The sequence below is a fragment of the Canis lupus genome, chromosome 14 (genome assembly GCF_011100685.1).
Source record: "Canis lupus familiaris isolate Mischka breed German Shepherd chromosome 14, alternate assembly UU_Cfam_GSD_1.0, whole genome shotgun sequence".
Lineage (NCBI taxonomy): Eukaryota > Metazoa > Chordata > Mammalia > Carnivora > Canidae > Canis > Canis lupus.
Window position 1 is genome coordinate 60,370,265 of NC_049235.1, and position 19,683 is coordinate 60,389,947.

At 39.0% G+C, this 19,683-nt stretch overlaps 1 protein-coding gene across 25 annotated transcripts in view; it reads right to left on the minus strand.

Moving 5' to 3' along the window:
* Positions 1 to 19,683, minus strand: part of CADPS2 (calcium dependent secretion activator 2) — a 452,803-nt gene that overhangs the window by 126,068 nt on the left and 307,052 nt on the right. For 18 of the 25 annotated variants that reach the window (XR_005369828.1, XM_038557504.1, XM_038557491.1 and 15 more), the window contains exons 10-12: positions 8,341 to 8,449; positions 7,176 to 7,376; positions 3,932 to 3,940 (exon numbers count right to left, since the gene is read on the minus strand). Coding sequence is in view for 24 of the 25 variants with exons in the window: in XM_038557504.1 (XP_038413432.1) it covers positions 3,932 to 3,940; positions 7,176 to 7,376; positions 8,341 to 8,449 (319 nt within the window). In the remaining variant the exon portion in view is untranslated. The remainder of the gene's footprint in view (positions 1 to 3,931; positions 3,941 to 7,175; positions 7,377 to 8,340; positions 8,450 to 19,683) is intronic. The other 7 variants (XM_038557505.1, XM_038557502.1, XM_038557489.1 and 4 more) reach the window with 1 other exon arrangement.

Consider the following 19,683-nt stretch of genomic DNA (forward strand, 5'->3'; position numbering starts at 1 on the left):
AATTGGCGTACGTATGTATATTCCTTTACATTTACTAATTATTTGACTGAATGATTAAGTGCATTACATGAGGTGAATTAGTATTAACTGGATGAACACTAAGTGTTATTAAACTGCTTCTCCTGAACTGAGAAATGAGACAATTCAACTTGTCTGGTATTTTTATTCTTATGTCTGATAGTCTTTCAAAAGAAAGTCTTTTACATTTATGTTACATTTATGATAGTGTGAAATAATATCACATGAGTACACAGGATACTGAAAAACTCAAGGCACATATGATATAAAGCTGTTATTCTGTATCCTAAATAATCTCAGAATCTTCATTTGAGTAAAAAAGCTTTTAGTAACACCTTTAGGAAATCACTAGTTTTATAAAACACTGCTAAATTTTACTCATTATTTCTTTCACCAGGGAAGGTCGTAACAAGCCAAAAATAACACCCATTAATGGCTTATCTGTTGAGAGTACGATATATAAGAAATTTCACAGAAAATCCAGAATTCTTTTATTCTATAAAATACATACATTATATACATAAATATTACAGTGTATTCCACATAGTTCTTTTTTTTTTTTTTACTTCTACTTTTTATAAAGGTTTACAGAAGTAAAATTTTTATTTTAAAGCAATGGATACATAGTCTTTAAGTAAAATCTACATGTTCCTGAAAAAATGAATCTATGGTTCATTTCTATAATTAAATCATATATTAAAAAATGAATTTACTTTATGAAGTGTTTTCTTCATGAAATATAACTCTAAACTACATGTTTGCTATGTGTCAAGTCCTTCAGTATCACACACACACAAATGAAAAAATTACTTTGCCAATGATTTCCTTTAGCGTAAAAATATTCATAATAGCAATTTAAGTTACAAAAACAGACTCCATATTGATAGTGATAAAATAAGTAGGCAAACAAAATTCTACTAAAAAAAACCCTACAATCTCTCTGGGGCTATAATTTCATGAAAGTGAAATATATTTTTAGGGATTATCCCATCTTCAAAACACAGGCTGTAAGGACTAAGCATCTCTCTTTTTATGTCTGTCTGATAAGCAGAATTTAAAATATTTTAGGCAGATATACTTTACCATGCACCATTGATTCATTAGTTTCTATGAATTTATGAAGACATACATTTTGAAAAAGCAATGGATTTGATCTCCTTGTGTGAGAAAGCTTTCACCTTAAGATCTTCTCATGAACTAATGTAAAATAGGAAAATATCTATTGTTAAAATATTACCTAGTTTCTTATTTCTGTAAAATACTATTTTCATATAGTTTTCTCTTGGCATAATATATCTACATCTACCCTTAGAAAATAAAGTGATACCATCTGGATCAAATGAATTGTCCTTTCAATTACACAGCCAAATGCAAGGCTTGGAGAGTTGCTTTAAAACTGAGTTATACTCGATTATCTTCAATTAATGTTTATTAAAACACAAAATTACGGTGACTAGTTTTAAAAGAAAAATTATTCATGGCACTAATCAAATGTTCAGTGATCATGACAAGTCTTAGTTCAGTTTGTTTTCCAAAATGATTTAAGAAAATTATCAGAAGAAACCAACAAGATATGAGCTTGAACAATGAACTGCAAAACTGTCATAAATTGTGATGATTAACCTATGGACTAACTACAGATGTGGGACATGGTAATTGAGGATACTGGTGGAGAGTTTCTATGGTAACAGTTGGATATATGCTCCGGCGTCTTTAGGTGGTACTGTCACCAGGTGTGGTAAAAGTGGATGGAATAAGACCCAAATTGAAAAAGATTATTATTTGCTATAGATTTATGGAATTATGGAGGCTTATTCAAATGGAACCTGAAAATTTAAATTTTTCATTAGGGTAATAGCTGTTGGAAGTCAAGAGGAAAGAATAAGTAGGCTGACGGTACCAATTTAAACAGTTGCCTCGGGCTTGAGAACAGCTAGCCTACAAAACAACGTGAGGACTCTTAGCAAGCCAGTAGGACCCCCGTGGCGTGTGGGAGGGGGGCTTTTGGTGGGAGCACAGTCAGCCCCGGGGTGCTCAAGAATCCAAGCCCCAAGGACAGGCATCTAAGTCACAGTGCCGAATGTGAGATGGGCAAAAATTTAACTGAAATGTTTGTTCTTCCTTTGCAACTAATTCTAAGGATGCTGCTTTTTTTTTTTTTTCCTGCTCCTTGTATTGAGAAAAATTAGGAATAAAATACAGAAGAGGAAAAGGGAGTGGGGAAGAGGCAAATGGGACACAGCGGGAGAGGAGGTGGCCATTCACTTAGCATTCTGAGGCCACCCAGATGTCCGGGCCGGGGACTCAAGTACCAAAAAGGACTGTGAAGAAGGTGCTGCTGCCTAAGAGCTGACCTGCTCCTCTGCAAAATCCTGAACTAAGCAACATATGAACCTTCGGAAATACAATAACTTGGTTTAAAATTATCCTGTGGTTAAGAGTTTGCCCGTAGCTGCATTTACCCATACCCACATCTGATTTTATTTTCCTTTTAGCTCAAACTCTCATTAAGCTTGAAAATTCACAAGAAGTTAAACATGGTGCAGAGAGGACCTCTTGTCTTTTGATAGCACCCATGCAGCCAGTAACAGGAAGTTTCAAAATTTTAGATTATCTTGGTTGGCATTTTTTGTTTTATGTACATGGTTTTATGCTGAACACCAAAGAGAAATGTCAATACTTGCATTAATTAGGAGTTTGTTCACACCTCTATTATTGACCCAAATAATTTCTTAGCTTGTTTTTGTTAAATTGACTAAAAACGGATGTATGAATTTACACATCTTGCTTTATGGTGGCAAATAACAAGTAAGTATTTTCACATGATGACAATTTTAATCAACACATACATAGAATCATAAGCAAAGTAAACCAACATTCAACATGTATTTGAAATAATATATTTGATGTATAGTAAAATATACCTGTGAAGTGTGAAGTGTAATTACTAGATCAATCAAGAAAATAAGCTAAAGAATTTAAATGTAAGTTTATATACTGATTGAAGAATTTTTTTTTTTTTTAATTTGACTTTAAAAGAAGGTAACTTCTCTGGTTCATTTTTGACTTTTTTTTACTTTTAGAAGTCAACCAGTACTCTGTTGTATTATGTTACATACATATTGTATTACATTACATACATAAGAGAGAAAAATGAAAAACAGGTGCTTTGCATAGTAAAGGATAGTTTAACCGAAGAATGTCTGGCAAAAGGCAATGCACAGTTTGGCAGAAAATTTGTATAGCGAGCAGACCCCTACCCTACCCTACCCATTCAGTTTACCATTTGCTTAGAATTTCTAAATATCCTGAAAGTGTAAGAAAGAGGGAAGTTGAGTAGATTCATGTATCAGAAAAATCTATAAATACATATTATTTATATCCTAAAACAGATAATAAGGTTGTCTTCAGATAAGGTAGACTTTATAAATTGTTTTGTTCTATCTCTAAACAATTAATGTGTTTAGTTTTTAAGAGTTTTATAACATAGATAATTCATAAAACAGAAGGAAGTGGATTAGTAACTAGTCCCTTTACTTAAACTCACCTACTGTGAATAGTTTAGGTATAATTTTAGCGATATTTATAAAATTTTAACATAGTTAAAATATCACATAATAATTTAGCATTTTTCCACTTAACATTACTATTTTTTTTTCTTTTTTTGCATATCAACTTCATAGCCATTACATTTATGCCCACATGAATGGTAGATATTAGGTTGTTTCTACTTTTCTGTTGTGGCAAAAATAGACTTTTGTTTCATAAACGGTAAAGTTAACCTAAATATTCTGGGATTGCTTAGAAAGGAGGAGACTGGCATTGTAAACAAGATGGTGAAATTTCTTCAAAAATCATATAATGTTTTAGTACAATGAAGCAAAAAAAAAAAAAAAATCATGAAAATACTTACCCTTACCAGCTATAGGTCAGCAAGGAATGAAAAAAAGAAAAAGCATATTAAATGGATTAGGAGCATATTGATTTCTGTAGCTATCAACAGAAATATCATATTATTTCCTTACTTTCTACTAATGACTCTAAAAGTTGTTCTTCCTAGAGATGATCAAAAGAGAAGAAAAAGAAATGCTGTGGAGGTCCCAGAAGGCAGGACAATACGCCAGGGGCTAACTGCTCTCTGGAGAAGTCCAATGGCTTCTCTGAGAGAGGTCAGGAGCAGTATTCTCATTCAATGAGGCAGAAACACATTTTTCTTCCTTCTTCCTCACCTTCCTTTTTAAAGAAACATAAAATAGCAGTCTGCTGTGATAGAAAACTTTACTACAAGCCTGGAATACAAGAAAGCTGTCGTTAACCTAACAAGTTTGGATTTTTTACGAGTGAATCAAAGGGCAGGAAAACCCCATTCCACTTAGCCTAATGGACACCGCTCTGACAACAGGCTGACATCTGATAGCAGAAAGGTTTTGTGAGAGAGATTACATGGCTCTTTGAATCAGCTCATTAGTAGATCTTATATTTGTTAATTCTGAATCGTGTAGTTACGGCCTTAATGTCCTAGGCCAGTGGTTCCTGACCACTTGCCAGCACACAAGACGGATGGTATCCAAGACCTCAGTGTACCCCTTGGGTATTTCCTGCCCTTAGGATATTAAAAAATACTGACACACAAATCAATGAGGAAATCTTATCCTAAAAATAATTTTCAAGGTACTATAACTCAGTGGTTATCAAATGAGGGTGTTTCTAGCTCATCTTTTACTCTGGCCCCCAGAACATTTGGCACTATCTGGAGATATTTTTGGTTATCAGACTGGAAGGAGGGGGTGGTCTGCTACTGGCATCTAGCAGTGGAAGCCAGGGATGAAGCTAAGCATCCTATTAAACCACAGGACAGCCCTCCTGCCAACCCTTGAAACAAAGCATTATCTGGCCCAAAATGTTACTAGCGCCCAGGTTGAAAAATCTTGCTCTAACTTAAAAAAACAATCATTCTGTTTCTTGTCAGGATGCAGTCCCTGAGAAGAGATTTACCTCCTATGTGACACACAAAAAAATTCTGGAAAAAAAACAAACAAACAACAAAAAAAACATTAAAAAAATAGTTCTCAAAACATGGAGTATCAGGCAACCCAGGAGAGTGATTCCTGAGAGATGGGAAACAAAGGAGGTGAGTTGAGGCTCAAGTTAATGCAGGAGAAACTTTCAAGGCTGTGGCACAGGCCTGAGAAGCCCCAGAGCACCCGTGTGCTCGCCCCGTGGGGAAGATGGACGGACAGTTCAGGGAGGTTGGAATGGCTGGAGCCAGCCTGCAAGAAGGCGGTTTGCTCCCGCTGCCTCTTTCTATATTTGGGGGGACACTGACCACCCCCACGTGTGAGGACACTGCCTGCGGCCAGGGAAGAACTCAGCGTAAAGGACGAGAGGGAGCAGTGCCCACACTCACACAGAGCCTGCAATACTGCTTGTTCTCAACAGCCAGTAGGAAACCTCAAAGCTCATGGGTCGTCAGGCTCTAAGAAGAATCCTGGTCCAGAAACGAGGAAAATTAACCCAAGACTAGACACCGTTTAGTCCCATCTAACAAAACTTAAGAGTAATATTTGAAAAGATTGAACTGTTTCCAAGTAACTTAACTGTGTCTGAGAATAGAGCTCAAGAACAATTTCATGAAGAAAACTACATCAAGGCACATTATAGGCTAGTTGCTCAACACCAGTGTTAAAAGAGAAAATCTTTAATGCAGAAGGAAAAAAGACACATTATATACCGAGGAACAGACAAAAAATGAGCATATTTCTCAATATTAAAAGAAAAAGGTGTTAGAGCATGAGGCAAAATCCTTAAAGCACCAGAAGAAATTTTTTTTTTTCAAAATGAAGGTAAATTATTTTTCCATGTATAAGAAAGCCAAAAGAATTAATCACCACCAGACTTGCACATAAGTCAAAAGAAATCCTTCAAGAAGTGAAATATTTTTACAAGACAATGAAGAATTGAAGAATGCTAGAACTGATAACTACGTGGGTAAGTTTATAACAAATATTTTCTCATATTATTTTAATTTCTCTAGAAGATCATTGAATGTGAAAGCAATGATGATAAGAGCAAGACACTGTGGGGTTTATAACCATGGATAGAAGTAAAATGTAGGACAAGAGTAGTCCAGAGCCCCAGAAGGGAGAGATGGAAGTAAACTATTTTAAGATTCATATACGATGCATGTGGGGCTCTGCTATCACATGAAGATGGACTGTGGTAAGTGGAAAGATGGACATTTTAAACCCTGAAACACAAAGGCCCTGGACTTGAGCTCATGTTCCATCTTCAATTATTTGGCTTAATATGTGCTATTAAGATGCCTAGATAGAATAGTGAAAAGAGACTAGTTATTTGATGTATGAACAGAAGAACAAAATAATGCATGTCAAGACATTATCCCCCTGGAGAAGAGGCTTAAGAGTAGAACCTTTTCACTGAGAAGCCAAAAATTGAATTTAAAGTCACAGAAGAACTGACTTATGACACAAGAGACCAGAGAAGCTTTGCAAAGGAGTGCAACAAGTTATAGCTGGTTTAATGATTATTAAAGCTGGGTTTGAAAATGTTTCTATAATTATTCCATCATTTGTTATTAATCACTTGTAGATTCAAATGAAAAATAACTTTTTAATGATTTAAATCAGCATACAAAGGATGACATGAATACTAAGGTATCTAGATAAAGTTGGCTTGATGACTTACTCTTTCTTACCAATCTACAACAGGAAACAGCCCTATTATCCTTTAGAACGCTTAAGAACCACCTTAGGAAGTGATGGTCCACCATTCTGGTGTCCCAGAGTCCTATCAAAGACTATATGACTTCACAATACTTTCCCTATTTTTATAGCACACGTAAGTTAAAATAATAAGAAAAATTTTATTGAAGTTTTGGAGAATTTTCTTATGAGTTCTTGAGATTCACAGATACACCCCAGTGCTTGGCAAATTCATGACTAAAACCCCAGGCAACATCTACTCCAGGTCCGTGTGAAAAATTAGAGAGCTGATTCTATGGCTACTAATACAAATGATTTTTATTCAATTAGGAATTCATTAATAATATAAACTATGATACTGAATAAATGTGTCTCAATTTTATATCTTATTAAGGTTATTAATTGATAATCAAATTATTTTTCAACACAACTTACAAAGCTGAGCATCTGCATGGAGAGTTCCTCCTTTAGGATTCAGTTTCTGGGTTTGAATCGCAGGAATGGGTTTGTATGACTGGCCTGTGGCCCTATACATGGCCTGAACCCATAATATCCTATCCTGTTCATCATCACTGGCAAATATCACAGTGTCTCCCTCTTTAACTGCATTAAAGAACATCTGACCACCCTGGAGGCCTGTGGAGGAAGAAAGAAAAGTCATTAAAAACTTGCGTCATTGGCAGATTTCAAGCTCATTCACTGACCAGTCACATGGAAGACAATCAGTCTGACATTAGTAGCTCAATGCTATTAATAAGAGAAACTTTAAATTTTCCTATCACTTTAAAAATTAAAAATAGCTTAAGGAAACGAACAGTTCATGACACAGGGGTAACATCCTGCAAGCCATACAAACCTAGTCCATAGAAATACACAGCGCGGTGTGCAAGCTCACGCCAGAGAAGACAGTCTGATCTTTTGGTGCATTTCTTATTAACCGGCAGGAGAAACATATGGGATTTTAGCAGAAAAGAAAGACAGGTAGGGCAAAAATGATACTTGTGTTTGTATGGCATTTTAACCTCTGCAAAATTTTTTCACAAAGAAGGTATTTTGTATTTTTCTGTGACCAGTTACTGTGATCTCTGTATTTATTAAATCTCTGTATTTCTTAATATTGCTTCATTAATTTTCCTAATCTCCACATATTCATTACTTCATTCCCTTGCCAATGTTAGATAGCCACTGTCTAGCATATACCTGGGATTAATATGGAGGTATGGAGAGAATTATAAGAATGTGAGATTGGGGAAAAAATGGGTCAAATATGTAAAATTTCATTTGCCTCTTCTTTCCCTTTTTCTATCTCTTGTACCTTTTTGCTTTCCTGTCAAGAAGTTATAGAAGCATTGCTGATATTTCTCACATGATTTTTCCATTACAGTAACTTTTACATATCGCATCCTTGTCCAAAAGATACCAGAAATGAGGAGTGATGGCTAAAGCCAAGTAGCCCTCAGAAAGATACACTCATGAAGTCTTGTCCAGGTACATAAGTGAAACATGCTCCCTGTTCATTCACGGGTTTGAAACACAGAACAGGATATTTATGAGGATTTCATCAATACAAAGCAGAGAAAGTGATGTAATGTGGAATTACCTGGGTGGGGATCTGTATAATCCACAGTGTATCCTTCAAGTTGCATTAGTTCTTGAGGTTCAGACTTTTTTTCTCTGTAGCTACACATAGCAAATGTGTATTGGCTAACCTGCACAAGAAAAGGTTTGCAGATTGCTTGCATTACATTTCTTTAACTTTTATTAGAAGACTCTGTCAAAATTTAAAAATCACATGATTTGCTTATAAATTATTAAATGTTAGCATTTTTCAAAACCTAGCTCAGAGATTAAAGCACCTTTCATCTGTCAGCTTGCAGTCAGGCCTTCCATGCCTCTGGCCCAGCGTTTCCCAAACCAGTTTCCCAAACCAACCTTCTGTTGGTCAACATTCTATGAGATATTAATAGAAGTACCATAAAAAAGCGCTTTTGTTAAAAATATGTTTGAGAATCACAGGTATACAAACAGGCTTCTGCGTGTTTTCTCGTGGCCTTTTATAGGCTAACTTACTTTGTGAATCTTTAAGACACAACTGGAGCATTCTCAAACTTATATGATCACGGAACTATATTTTATTTTTTGAGAGAGAGAGAACGCGTGTGAGCACGGTGGGGGAAGGGGGAGAGAGCGAGCAAGCGAGCGAGCATCTTAAGCAGGCTCCATGCTCAGTGCAGAGCCCTGTGGGACCCAGGAAATTTAACAAAACTCCCCTACCCCTGGACAAGCAGAGCAGGACTGATCCCATTTTGTGCTGCACCCGCCACCTCCTGTATGACCCCCACATGACCTGCTTATTGCTTAAAGCGCTGCCCCACCCTAGTCAAGCCGCTGGGCACGCCCTTACCAGAAATAGGCTCATAAAAATGTAATCCCGCCTTGTGCCCGCCAAAACTGCGCGCCAATTCTGACCAGAGTGATAGGCCAGTTCAAATGGTCACTATAGGGTGAATCGTCATTCAATCGGCCACCTGCGTGTGGACCCACATGACTGTGCAACTTTCTGTGTGTGTTACAATCCCATGGGCCACTGGCCCCTATAAAGCTGCTGCGCCTCTTAGCCTTGGGGTCCAAGTCCCTGCTCCGCTGTGTCGGGTGCACTTGGACCCAAGCTCGAGCTTGTGAATAAACCCTCGTGTGTTTGCATCGGTGTCGGCTCCTTGGTGGTTTCTCAGATTCGCAATCTTGGGCACAACAAGCCCATGTGGGGCTCAGTCTCTTGATCCTGAGGTCAGGACTTCAACTGCAATAGAGAGACCAATGCTTAACTGACTGAGCCACTCAGGTGGCCCATGGAACTGCATTTTAAAGCATACTTAAGAAAAAAAAAAGATTTCAATAAAAGTTGAGAATTCAGTGGCCTGCATAACCTTTGCCTCACAGGCTGGAGTCTTAGGCAGCCAGTGACAACACGCTCAGGTCTACATCGTCTCTCCATCCTACTTCTCTTTTGAAACAGGCTTTACGTCCCGGTGCTTCAGCCTGGCTGACCTATACCTACAGTTGCAAACAGCTGTCCGGCACCTCCCTGACGGTCCCCCCGGAGTCACAAGGCTGTATTTGCACCGATCACCAGGGCTAAGGGGTAAATGTAACGCTGGCCCAATCTGGGTCAACAGCTTACACCTGTGGCCAAGCATATCCCATGGCTCCATAGGTGGGCTCTGAGAAGTTCCCCTACATGGAGAGAGGAGGTGCTCTTCCTAACCGGAGAAAAGAGTGTTTGGTGGATTAATTGCTAAACTGCAAAGTATCTCCTAACACAGGATCCATGGAAAACAGGGTTAAGCGAATTATGCCCCTTTTCCACTTTGAAATACAGATGAAACTAAGGAAACGTAAAAATACCTTTCAGTGGATAAAGATTAAAGAGGACTCAAAAAGGCAGCTGATTATGAAAGAAAAAAAAAATTACACAGGTTATGTTAAAATTAAGACATTCTCTGTATTAAAGGACACCACAGGCCCCCTGGGCGGCTCAGGGCTGACCCCAGGTCCCGGGATCGAGTCCCACATGGGCACCTGCAGGGAGCACGCTCCTCCCTTGGCCGTGTCTCGGCCCTTCTCTCGGGGTCTCTTGTGAACAGAGCAGAGGCGACTGCCTCAGGGCTGCGGCACCAAGTCCTGGGGGACACTCGCCGACCTGTAAGCCCTACTGTGTGTTACGGGACCCCTTGGATCCAGCAAGTCTCCTTTGAAGAACTTACTGCAAATAAACAAACGGACACACATTCAAAGATGCACGTGTGGTGTGTTGAGCGCAGCACGGAGCATAAGCAAAAAGCGGAGAAACCAACAGTGGCTCGGTGAGTACCCTCCGGTGCCCCCAGAGCGCTCGCTGCTCGGCCGTCCAAACACAAAGACGGACGTGTTTTTCTCCGGATGTGGGACTATAACTTCTAAGATAATACAGCGTAAAAAGCGGGCGAAAAACAAACATGTAGAGTGTGCTCTTTTTGGTTGACACTACACATATGTATGAATAGGATACAGACTAAAATATTCATAGTAATTATCAGGAGGTGCAATTGTGGGTGATTTCATTTTTTTTTTTAGCGTTTTGAGTTTTTCAAAAAATAAAAACTATGTTTAAAATCGGTTTGAAGTGATCTTTACACTGAACATGGGGCTCCAGCTCACAGCCCCGACGAGAGCCACAGGCTCTACCCACTGAGCCGCCGGGCGCCCCTGAATTACATTTTAATGAGGGAAAAAGAGTACAGCTATCACCATTTTAATACATTTAGTATTTCAAGCATAAACAAAAGTACTGTCATATACTAAAGGTGATGCCGACACTGATCATCCTGCCTTGTTCCATCATAGCTTTTTCCTTTTTGAAAGACCTGAGAGCGAGCAAGCGAGCGGGGAGGAGGGGCGGGGCGGGAGCAGACCGAGAGGACCCCCCGGAGCGCGCAGCCTGACGCGGGGCGGCCTCCCCCTAAGGTCACCCGGAGCTGAACACAAAAGCCGGGCGCCCCGAACCACCACTGGGGGGCACGTGGGCGTCGGGGAGGCTTTGCTGCAGTTACCGGCTCGACCTCCCGTCCCGTCCCCGCACGCGGCCCCCCACGCGGTCCCCCCCCCCCCCCCCCCCCGCTGAGCGTTGCCCGTTCCCTTCCGAGCAGGTCGCCTGTAGCGTCCCGGGTTCCGTCCCGGGTTCCGTCCCGGGCCCGCGGGTGCCTCACGCTGCCTCAACGCCAGCTCCGCGGGGAGAGCCACGGAGTTGGAATCCCGGGAGCCGCAGCCCCCTCGAGGCAGGCGGGCCCGGGCCGCGCCCGACACGCTGGAGGCTCCGAGCCCCGCTGCTTCTACCCGCGACGCCGGGCTCCCCCCGGGTCTGACCGCTGCGGGGCTGCAGCTCGGGGTCCCCAGCCGCGTCCCTCGTCCCCTGCCCAGCGGCCGGACGCCCTCCCCACCTGCCCCCAGGTCTGGCCGCTGAGTAACGCGAGACGCCTGTGCCCACGGCCCGACGTGCGCGCCCGTCCTACCCGCCGTCGCGGCCGCGTCTTCACACCCTCGCGGCTCCGGAGTCCAGCCCACTGACGGGTCCGGGCGGCTGCCGCGGGTCACGCTGGGGGGGGAGGGGGGGCGGATGCGCGAAGCCACCCCACCCCCGGGCCTGGGCGCTACCCGGAGCCCACACTTGAGCCTGCTGACCCTTGACCCACTTTGGTGGAACTCCCTGCCACCTGAGGTTTGATTCTCGGCACTCATATCGCTGAGCGTTTCCTCGTATTTTCATTAGCCACTTGGGATCTCTTTTTCTGTGGGTTTCTTTATTAAACAAGTCGGCTCGGTTTCTAACCTATCAGTCATCCAAATCCTTTTTCCTAAATCGGTTTTGCCAAAGACTTATTTCCTTTTCTGAGCTCTTGCAGAGTATCCTTGCATTTTGTTAGTCTGTTTTCATTTTTTCCTATCTTTATTATTTCTGTCTTCCTTTTTTTTGAAGGGGGGCGGTAACTTTATTCTTTCACGAACGTTTTAATTCACCTACTACCTTACTCATTTTCAGGTGTTATTATATAGGGCTGACAAACCTAGACGCACGTATATTCAGGTTTATTCTAAGTTTGCCTTTGCTTCATCTCACAAATTATATAGAGCATTTTCGAAATATTTCGGTTCTAAGTATTTCTTACATTTGTTAGTTCTTTTCTACACACGAGCTATTTACAAGTGCGCTTCTAAATTTGTATCTGCAGTTGCACTTTTCTTACCGAGTTTTAAAGTAATTCCACTGTGACTCGAATGATTCAAATCTTGGTATGGAGACCTGCCCTACTGCCTAGCACATGGCCAATTGTTAAAAGAAAGTTTAAAAAGAATGCATCTTCTATGGTTATTGTTCAGTGATTATGTCCATTTTATCAGGTTTGCTAATTTGATATTAGTAAAATATTCTATATGGTTTTCTAATATTTCTGAGGTGTCAGTTACCGAGAGGTATGGTATATAATTTCATTTATATCTGTGTAAGTTGTTTTTAATTCCCAAAAGGTGTTTTTTTTTTTTTTTTTTTTTTTGCCTTGAAGTTTTATTTTGTTGGATGTTCACAAAGCAATACAACCCTTTTTTGGTTAGTATGTGCCTGAAATTGTTTTCATCTTTTTATTCTCATTGACACTGTGTTCTATTTTAAATTTTTATTAACAATATACAGTTGGATTTTTAAATCTCCAAGAATCTAGCCTTTTAATAGGCAAGTTATATTTGTTACTTTTGGTGATATATTTGCAATCATTTCTATTATCGTCCTGTGCTCATTAACACACTTATTTTCCCTCTTATTCTGTCTCTATTAAACATTAACAAAATCTCCCCTTTTTTCCAATAGTGCAGAAACTATATGTTCTGTTTTTATTTTTAGTGATTGCTCTCTCAAATCCTGTTTTTAACTCTTCTGTCCTGAATACGGGGACCTTTGAGTGCTCTAGTATCGTCACCTCCCATCTTATAAATCAGGGCTCATTTTCGTTAGTTCTACCTTGTTTGAGTAATATTTGGTGTGTTAACATTTAGTAAAAGGAAGTATCAAAATATGTTTTCTCATACAGTCAATATTTATAGCAGCCCTTGTCTTTACCGATTTTTGGCCACTACTGTTTCTTGAATCACACTCCATCATTGAGTTCAATTTCCTTCTTTAGTAAAAGCTTTTTGAGTCAATGTTTATTTTAAAATCAGTCTTTAATTCTCCCTTATGAATGACTGTTTAGTATATATGGTATCAGTATATTGGTATATTAGTATGTATTCAGTATATATGGCATTTCAGGCTAGTCATCATTCAGCACTTTGAGGACATCATGCCACTGCCAGAAGCTTATATATCCATGTTACCAAGTTCGATGAAAGTCCACGTGTGGTCCCCTTGTAGTTAATTTGCCTTTTCTCTCTGGTTTCTTTTAAATGTTCTCTTTATCTTTGTTATCCTGTTTTAATCTTTAATTTTAAAAAATTTTAAGTAAACTTTACTCCTGATGTCAGGCTTGAAATTACAACACAAGATCAAGAATCCTGTGCTCTATCAACTAAGCTACTCAGGTGCCCCTGTTATCCTTAGTTTTACTGCGAAATTTTGGGGAGTTTTAATGTTATCCTGATTGATAGTTGTAGTATTTCTTGTATCTTAGAATTCATGACTTTTATCAATTTTAGAATCTTGTTCATTATCTTTCCAAATGTTGACTCTACCTCATTTTCCCTTTATTCTTTCTTCAAATTCTGTCAGAAATGGGCAGCCCGAGTGGCTCAGCAGTTTAGCTCCGCCTTCAGCCCAGGGCCTGATCCTGGGGACCAGCGATCAAGTCCCACACGGGGCTCCCTGCATGGAGCCTGCTTCTCCCTCTGCCTGTGTCTCTGTCTCTCTCTCTGTGTGTGTCTCTCATGAATAAGTAAATTAAATCTTAAAAACAAAACAAAACAAAATTCTGTCAGAAGTATCTTGGAACTTTATATTCTCTCTTCCCTATTTTAAGCTCTTATGTTTTTTCATTTCTCTATGCTGAGTACTAATTTCTTAAGATTATAATGGTCTATCATTAATTACATCACTAATTTTCTCTTTAGATGTGTCTAACCTACTCTAACCTGTCCAATAAGGGTGTAAATTCAATGACTGTTTCAATTTTTTACTAGTAGCTCTACATAGCCCCATTCCAAACCCTCTTGTTCATTTTTCATAGTGTTATGTTCTCTCTTTTGTTCTTATACTTTTGAACCAGTTTATAAATTTCATCACCATAAATGCAATTATTTCACAGTTTACATATATGACAATTATTACTGAAATTCTTAGTTGTGTAAATAATTGGTTTATTGTTTTCTAATTTTTAACCACGAGCTCATATCCAGCACCATTTCATCTGTAGATGTTTTACAAAACCTATGTAAAAGGTTCATCTCTCCAAAAACAATTAAAAAAAAAAATGTCAGATGCCTCAGATATATCACCGATCCAGAAGTACTTTTTGTGTTAATTTCTTAACTTGGGCATTTCCTTTATATTTGTTATGAAATAAATTAGAACTTCAACATTCTCTGAGTACAGTCTAATAGTCACAAACTCTCAGGAGTCATTTTTACTCCATATCCAGAACCTAAGGTCAAATATTAATTTACTAGCTTGGGGGCAGGTTGTTTTCTAGTCCACATTTCACAAGATCTAGCTCTTTTAAGTTCTTTATCCTTTCAAGTTCTTCATGAGACTATCTCTTACCCAAATTCCCACTTTGAGAATGCCTCAGGGTATGTTTTCTTTCTCTGAGTGGACAATACAATCCCTACATACCAACATCAACACCTCTTGTCCCCGCATACTCCACTCCAGCCCCAACAGGCGACAACGTCCACTCACAAGCCTCCCTAGCTAGTCCCTGAGGTTTTCCTGCTTGCAGTTCAGCTCTGCAGTTAAGATGTGCACTAGAACTTGCCCAGCATTTCTAGGTGTTTTCCACAAAAGAATTCTTAGCATTATCTTTAGGGCTAGCCAAGACCACCAATTCAAATCCTTTGGCTAATTTAATTTAATTAATTTATTTTAATTTAAATTTTCCTTTTATTGTGGAGATTCTGAATAACACGTCTAACTTTCATATATATGAGAAAAACTTTTCATTTTCCCATTTCACTACATTCCAGGAAAAAAAAAAAATCTATGACGTGGTTAGTACAGGAAACCAAAATACGTTCAGATGTGTCTTATAATTAAACTATAATTATTAGACTTCAGGGGACTAAGTAATACTTTTGTCACCAATTATTGACAAAATAGAAAATATATTGAGCCAATAATTCCTAAGTTTCCTGTTCCATTCTTTCATTTGGAAGAATCTTAAAAATCTTGGCTGAATGAAAGTCTCCTTACTCGTCACCACACGAATAATCTGGAATCTGCTGGGAGAGAGATGACTAGCACAGAAAGGTCTGCCTTCCCTGCATGGCTTGCAAAAATCTCCCGCAAATATTAGTTGGAATTTATAGCTACCACGGCGTTTGGTACTCCAGACAGGCTTTGCGACAAAACTCACCTACTTTTATTCATTTCTCCACCTGAACTCCCAAGCAGGAATATATCACCTTCACCTTTAAAATCGCATGATTCATATTTCCTAATCTGGTAAACCCTACTCCTCTTTCCAGGACCCTTACACATTGTCCCCTTTACACATTTCTAACTACATTTACTAGTATGCTGTCTCTTTGCTTTTGACTCACTGGCTCTCACAGTATCTGGCATATAGTCCCCGCCTTTTATTTTCTCCATGAAATTAAATTTATCTCAATTCAATAAAATATTCAGTCACATTTGGAAATCTACCTGATAGTACAGATCACACACTTTCCTAGTTTAAAAATAATACCAACAGTCTAGCACTCCCAGGTTTGCCAACTTGTACCCTTTAATGAATCTTCCTCCACTTACAAATAGTATTTGATTTTTTAAAATGTCAAACACTCCAACTAAAATGTTCAGGAAACAATAAACATGAGACTAAATTCATTCCTTTATCCAACTGACCATTTTAAGCATCCAGAATGTGATGGACCCATGGAGGACCCAGGTCTTACTCTTTCAGGTATACTGGTAGCTGTGATGTGATTACAGTCATAAGAAACCCGTTACAATGCTGAGATACTTTAAGAAAAAAACAAAATGAAATAACGAATCAAAAAATAACTGGGAAGCAAGTAATTAGGGAGTCATTGTATTAAAAAGAAATTCCCACTTTCGCAAAAACACGTGATTCACGTAAATGAGATCTTGCTATATTTTGTGTTTTTACTTTGAGAAAAAGGTAAAGCCAAGACATTAGAAAGTATTATAAATTGAAAACTGATCAGGAAAAAATGATAAGCAGTTTTGGAATTATAATGGAACTTAATGAACTGTCTAATTTCATTCTTACATATACTTAAGACACACATTACGTAGTAGTATAGACAGTATTGGGTTCCACGTTACAGGTTTACTTTCTGAAGGTACTGTCTTAACTTAATCGGTAAAAATTAATGAATACAATATTGTTACGTGTGGTGAGGATCTTAAGAGAATACGTTGGGAAACTGGAAACTATGATATATAAAGGACTCAAGTCTCATGAAATCACAGAGAGTTACTTACAGCTAAGCTTCAATGGAAAGAAAACAAGATTATTCTCTAGAACATACTGATACTGAGGGATCAGGGTTCGGGGCCCTTGAGGTCATGATCTCAACTCCAGAACTCACAGAGGAGGAAACGGACTTTCCCAAGGTCACCCAGGAGGAAATGATCACGTACGTCTAGGAACAGAAGTCTCCTCAAACCTAGTTAGGTATTCCTTTTACTATGCCACGTTATTTTATGATTCACATTCTGAAACTTACACTGCTTTCCCAAATAAGCCAATTACCTCTCACTTTCTGGCAAAGTTATTAAATAAGATAGCTATAAGATATATAGTTATCTGCAAGAATCTATAATCAAAGACTATTAAGACTACTTTGGGAGAGAAAGAAAAGTGAATTGAACAGCAAGTAATTTGAGGCATTATCCCTTTATTTCTCTCAGACACATATCCAATAGATCATTTATAGTAATTTTTACAGTAATAGTTTTATTACTGTATGCTTATAGTAAATTCATACTCAATGTTTTAGTCTAAAGTCGTATACTAAAGTTTGGTATACTAAAAGTTCATAAAGTTATACTAAAGTTTAGTATAAAGTCAAACTAAATGTTTTAGTAACTGTTGATTATATCTTCAATTAATATTAAATTATAATCCTTTGATGTGTTTACTACCCCTCTTCAATTTTCCTTGGTCTGAGTATTGTCATGCTACTTTCCCTCCATACTCTTGCTGTTTGTGGCATATCTCTTAAAATCACCAGACATATGGATTTGTTTAATCCCATTCTGAGAATCCGACTCCTAATACATCCATTTAATACATATGTAGTGAGAAAATATGTATTGCTGTCTTTTGTTTTAGGTTTACTCAAGTTTTCTCAACATCCCATGTTTATTCTATACTACGTACTTAAGACTTTTCAAGGAGAGCGCTAACCCCATATTTTCTCCAATGGAAAAAAATCATTTTTTTACTGTTTCTTATATAACTTGAGAAGTATAGCCTGTTTTTAACACTCCATTAACTTTGACAAAACATGGAAATTAGGTTTCACGTTTTGTTGTAATTACTTCATGGGGCACCTGGGTGGTTCAGTCAGTTGAGTATCTGACTGTTGATCTTGGCTCAGGTCATGACCTCAGGGTCCTGAGATGGGGCCCAGTGTCGAGCTCTGTGCTCAGCGGGGTGTCTGCTTGGGATTCTCCTTCCCTCTGCCCCCTCCCCTCCCGCCCTCTAAAATAAATCTTAAAGAAAAAATTACTTCATATGTCTATAACTTGTTTGGGAATAATTTTTCATGTGTACGTTTGACTCAAGATATTTTAGAACAGCAACAGATTTAGCTCAATTTTATCATTACTCTTTAATTCTTTTATATTTTGAGTTTCATATTTCTGAGAAACTATATTCATTCATCTCAAATACCGGAAGAGCTCCCCTTTAAATATTTTCAGGAAGGTGACCTACAGATCTTAGATGCATACTAAATTCTCAAGTCACACAATTTCCCATCAATTCTCTGTAGATCTAGCCCTACTGACTTCTGTAGTAGAGTGCTAAGATGTAGGAGGTAACACATTTTATAAGACTTTGAGAGCGAGAACGAGCAAAAGCAAGAGAGTGAGCACAAGTGGAGGGAGGGTCAGAGGAGAGGGAGAAGCAGGCTCCCCTCCGAGCAGGGGGTCGGGGGCGGCTCCATCCCAGGACCCCAGGATCAAGACCTGAGCCCGAGGAGGACACGGAACCCCCTGAGCCGGTGCCCCAACACACTTATTTTTAATCGAAAAAAATATTTTAGAAGAAATGTTTGAAGATTCTTCCCACTGAATTTCCTGAAATGTGGAAGTCGGCTTATCTGCCGACTAATTTTTTCTAAATATCAGAAAATGTTCCCTTTTATTTTTTACTTTCATTCCTGCTTTTATTACTACTTCTATCTGTGTTCTCTTCTCTCTCCACTTAGATAAGCAGATTTTCTGTCTTATTGGGCATTTTCTTTCTTTCCTTCATATTTCACTGTGGGTAGGGTTTTCAGACTTTCAGAGCTTCTCTTGTCTTCTGCTACTGACTTTATCCCGTGTAGTGCTGCTCCTGTACGTCACTGCCTAAAATGTGGACCTCAGTTCGGGTTTGGTTTTACTGCCTTATTTGTCAGCTCTCTCAGCCAACTCTCATTTTCATCATTTTCACCAACCGTATTCAGTAGAGTCCACCTTTGTTATAAAAGAAGCGAGATGGGCATTAATGAGCTAATCCCTTCGCGGGTCTCCATTACTCCTCCTCCCCCAGCCCCACCACCTCTCCTCTTGTCTATCCTCGAACCAACACTGATCTTTCAAGGTCTGACTCTGCTGAACGACAGAAAATCCTCGTTGATCCCCCTTCATCTCCCACTAGAGCACTGACAGGATGTACCTCTTCAGTCTCGAGCTGGAGAGGAAGTAGAAATGAACAGCTCTCCTAACCTTGTATTTTCTAGCAGTTACTGATGGAGTGAGGCTTGGACAGGAGTTTTCCCCGTGCACTGGGAGGGGTTCTGTACGGCTGGAGGCAAAACCAAGCATTTGACTATTAGATGGTTTTTACATTTTTTGCTTTTGGCAAAATTCTAGAAGGAACTAGTTAGAAGATGATAGAATTTCAAAAACATTTTTTTTATGCTATTTCACTACGTTTGGGGGCATCTAACTTAGGAGCCTAGAAAAACCACACACACGACCAAACCTCGGTTGAGAAAGTGAGCAGTGCTGTGACAAGACGGTTTC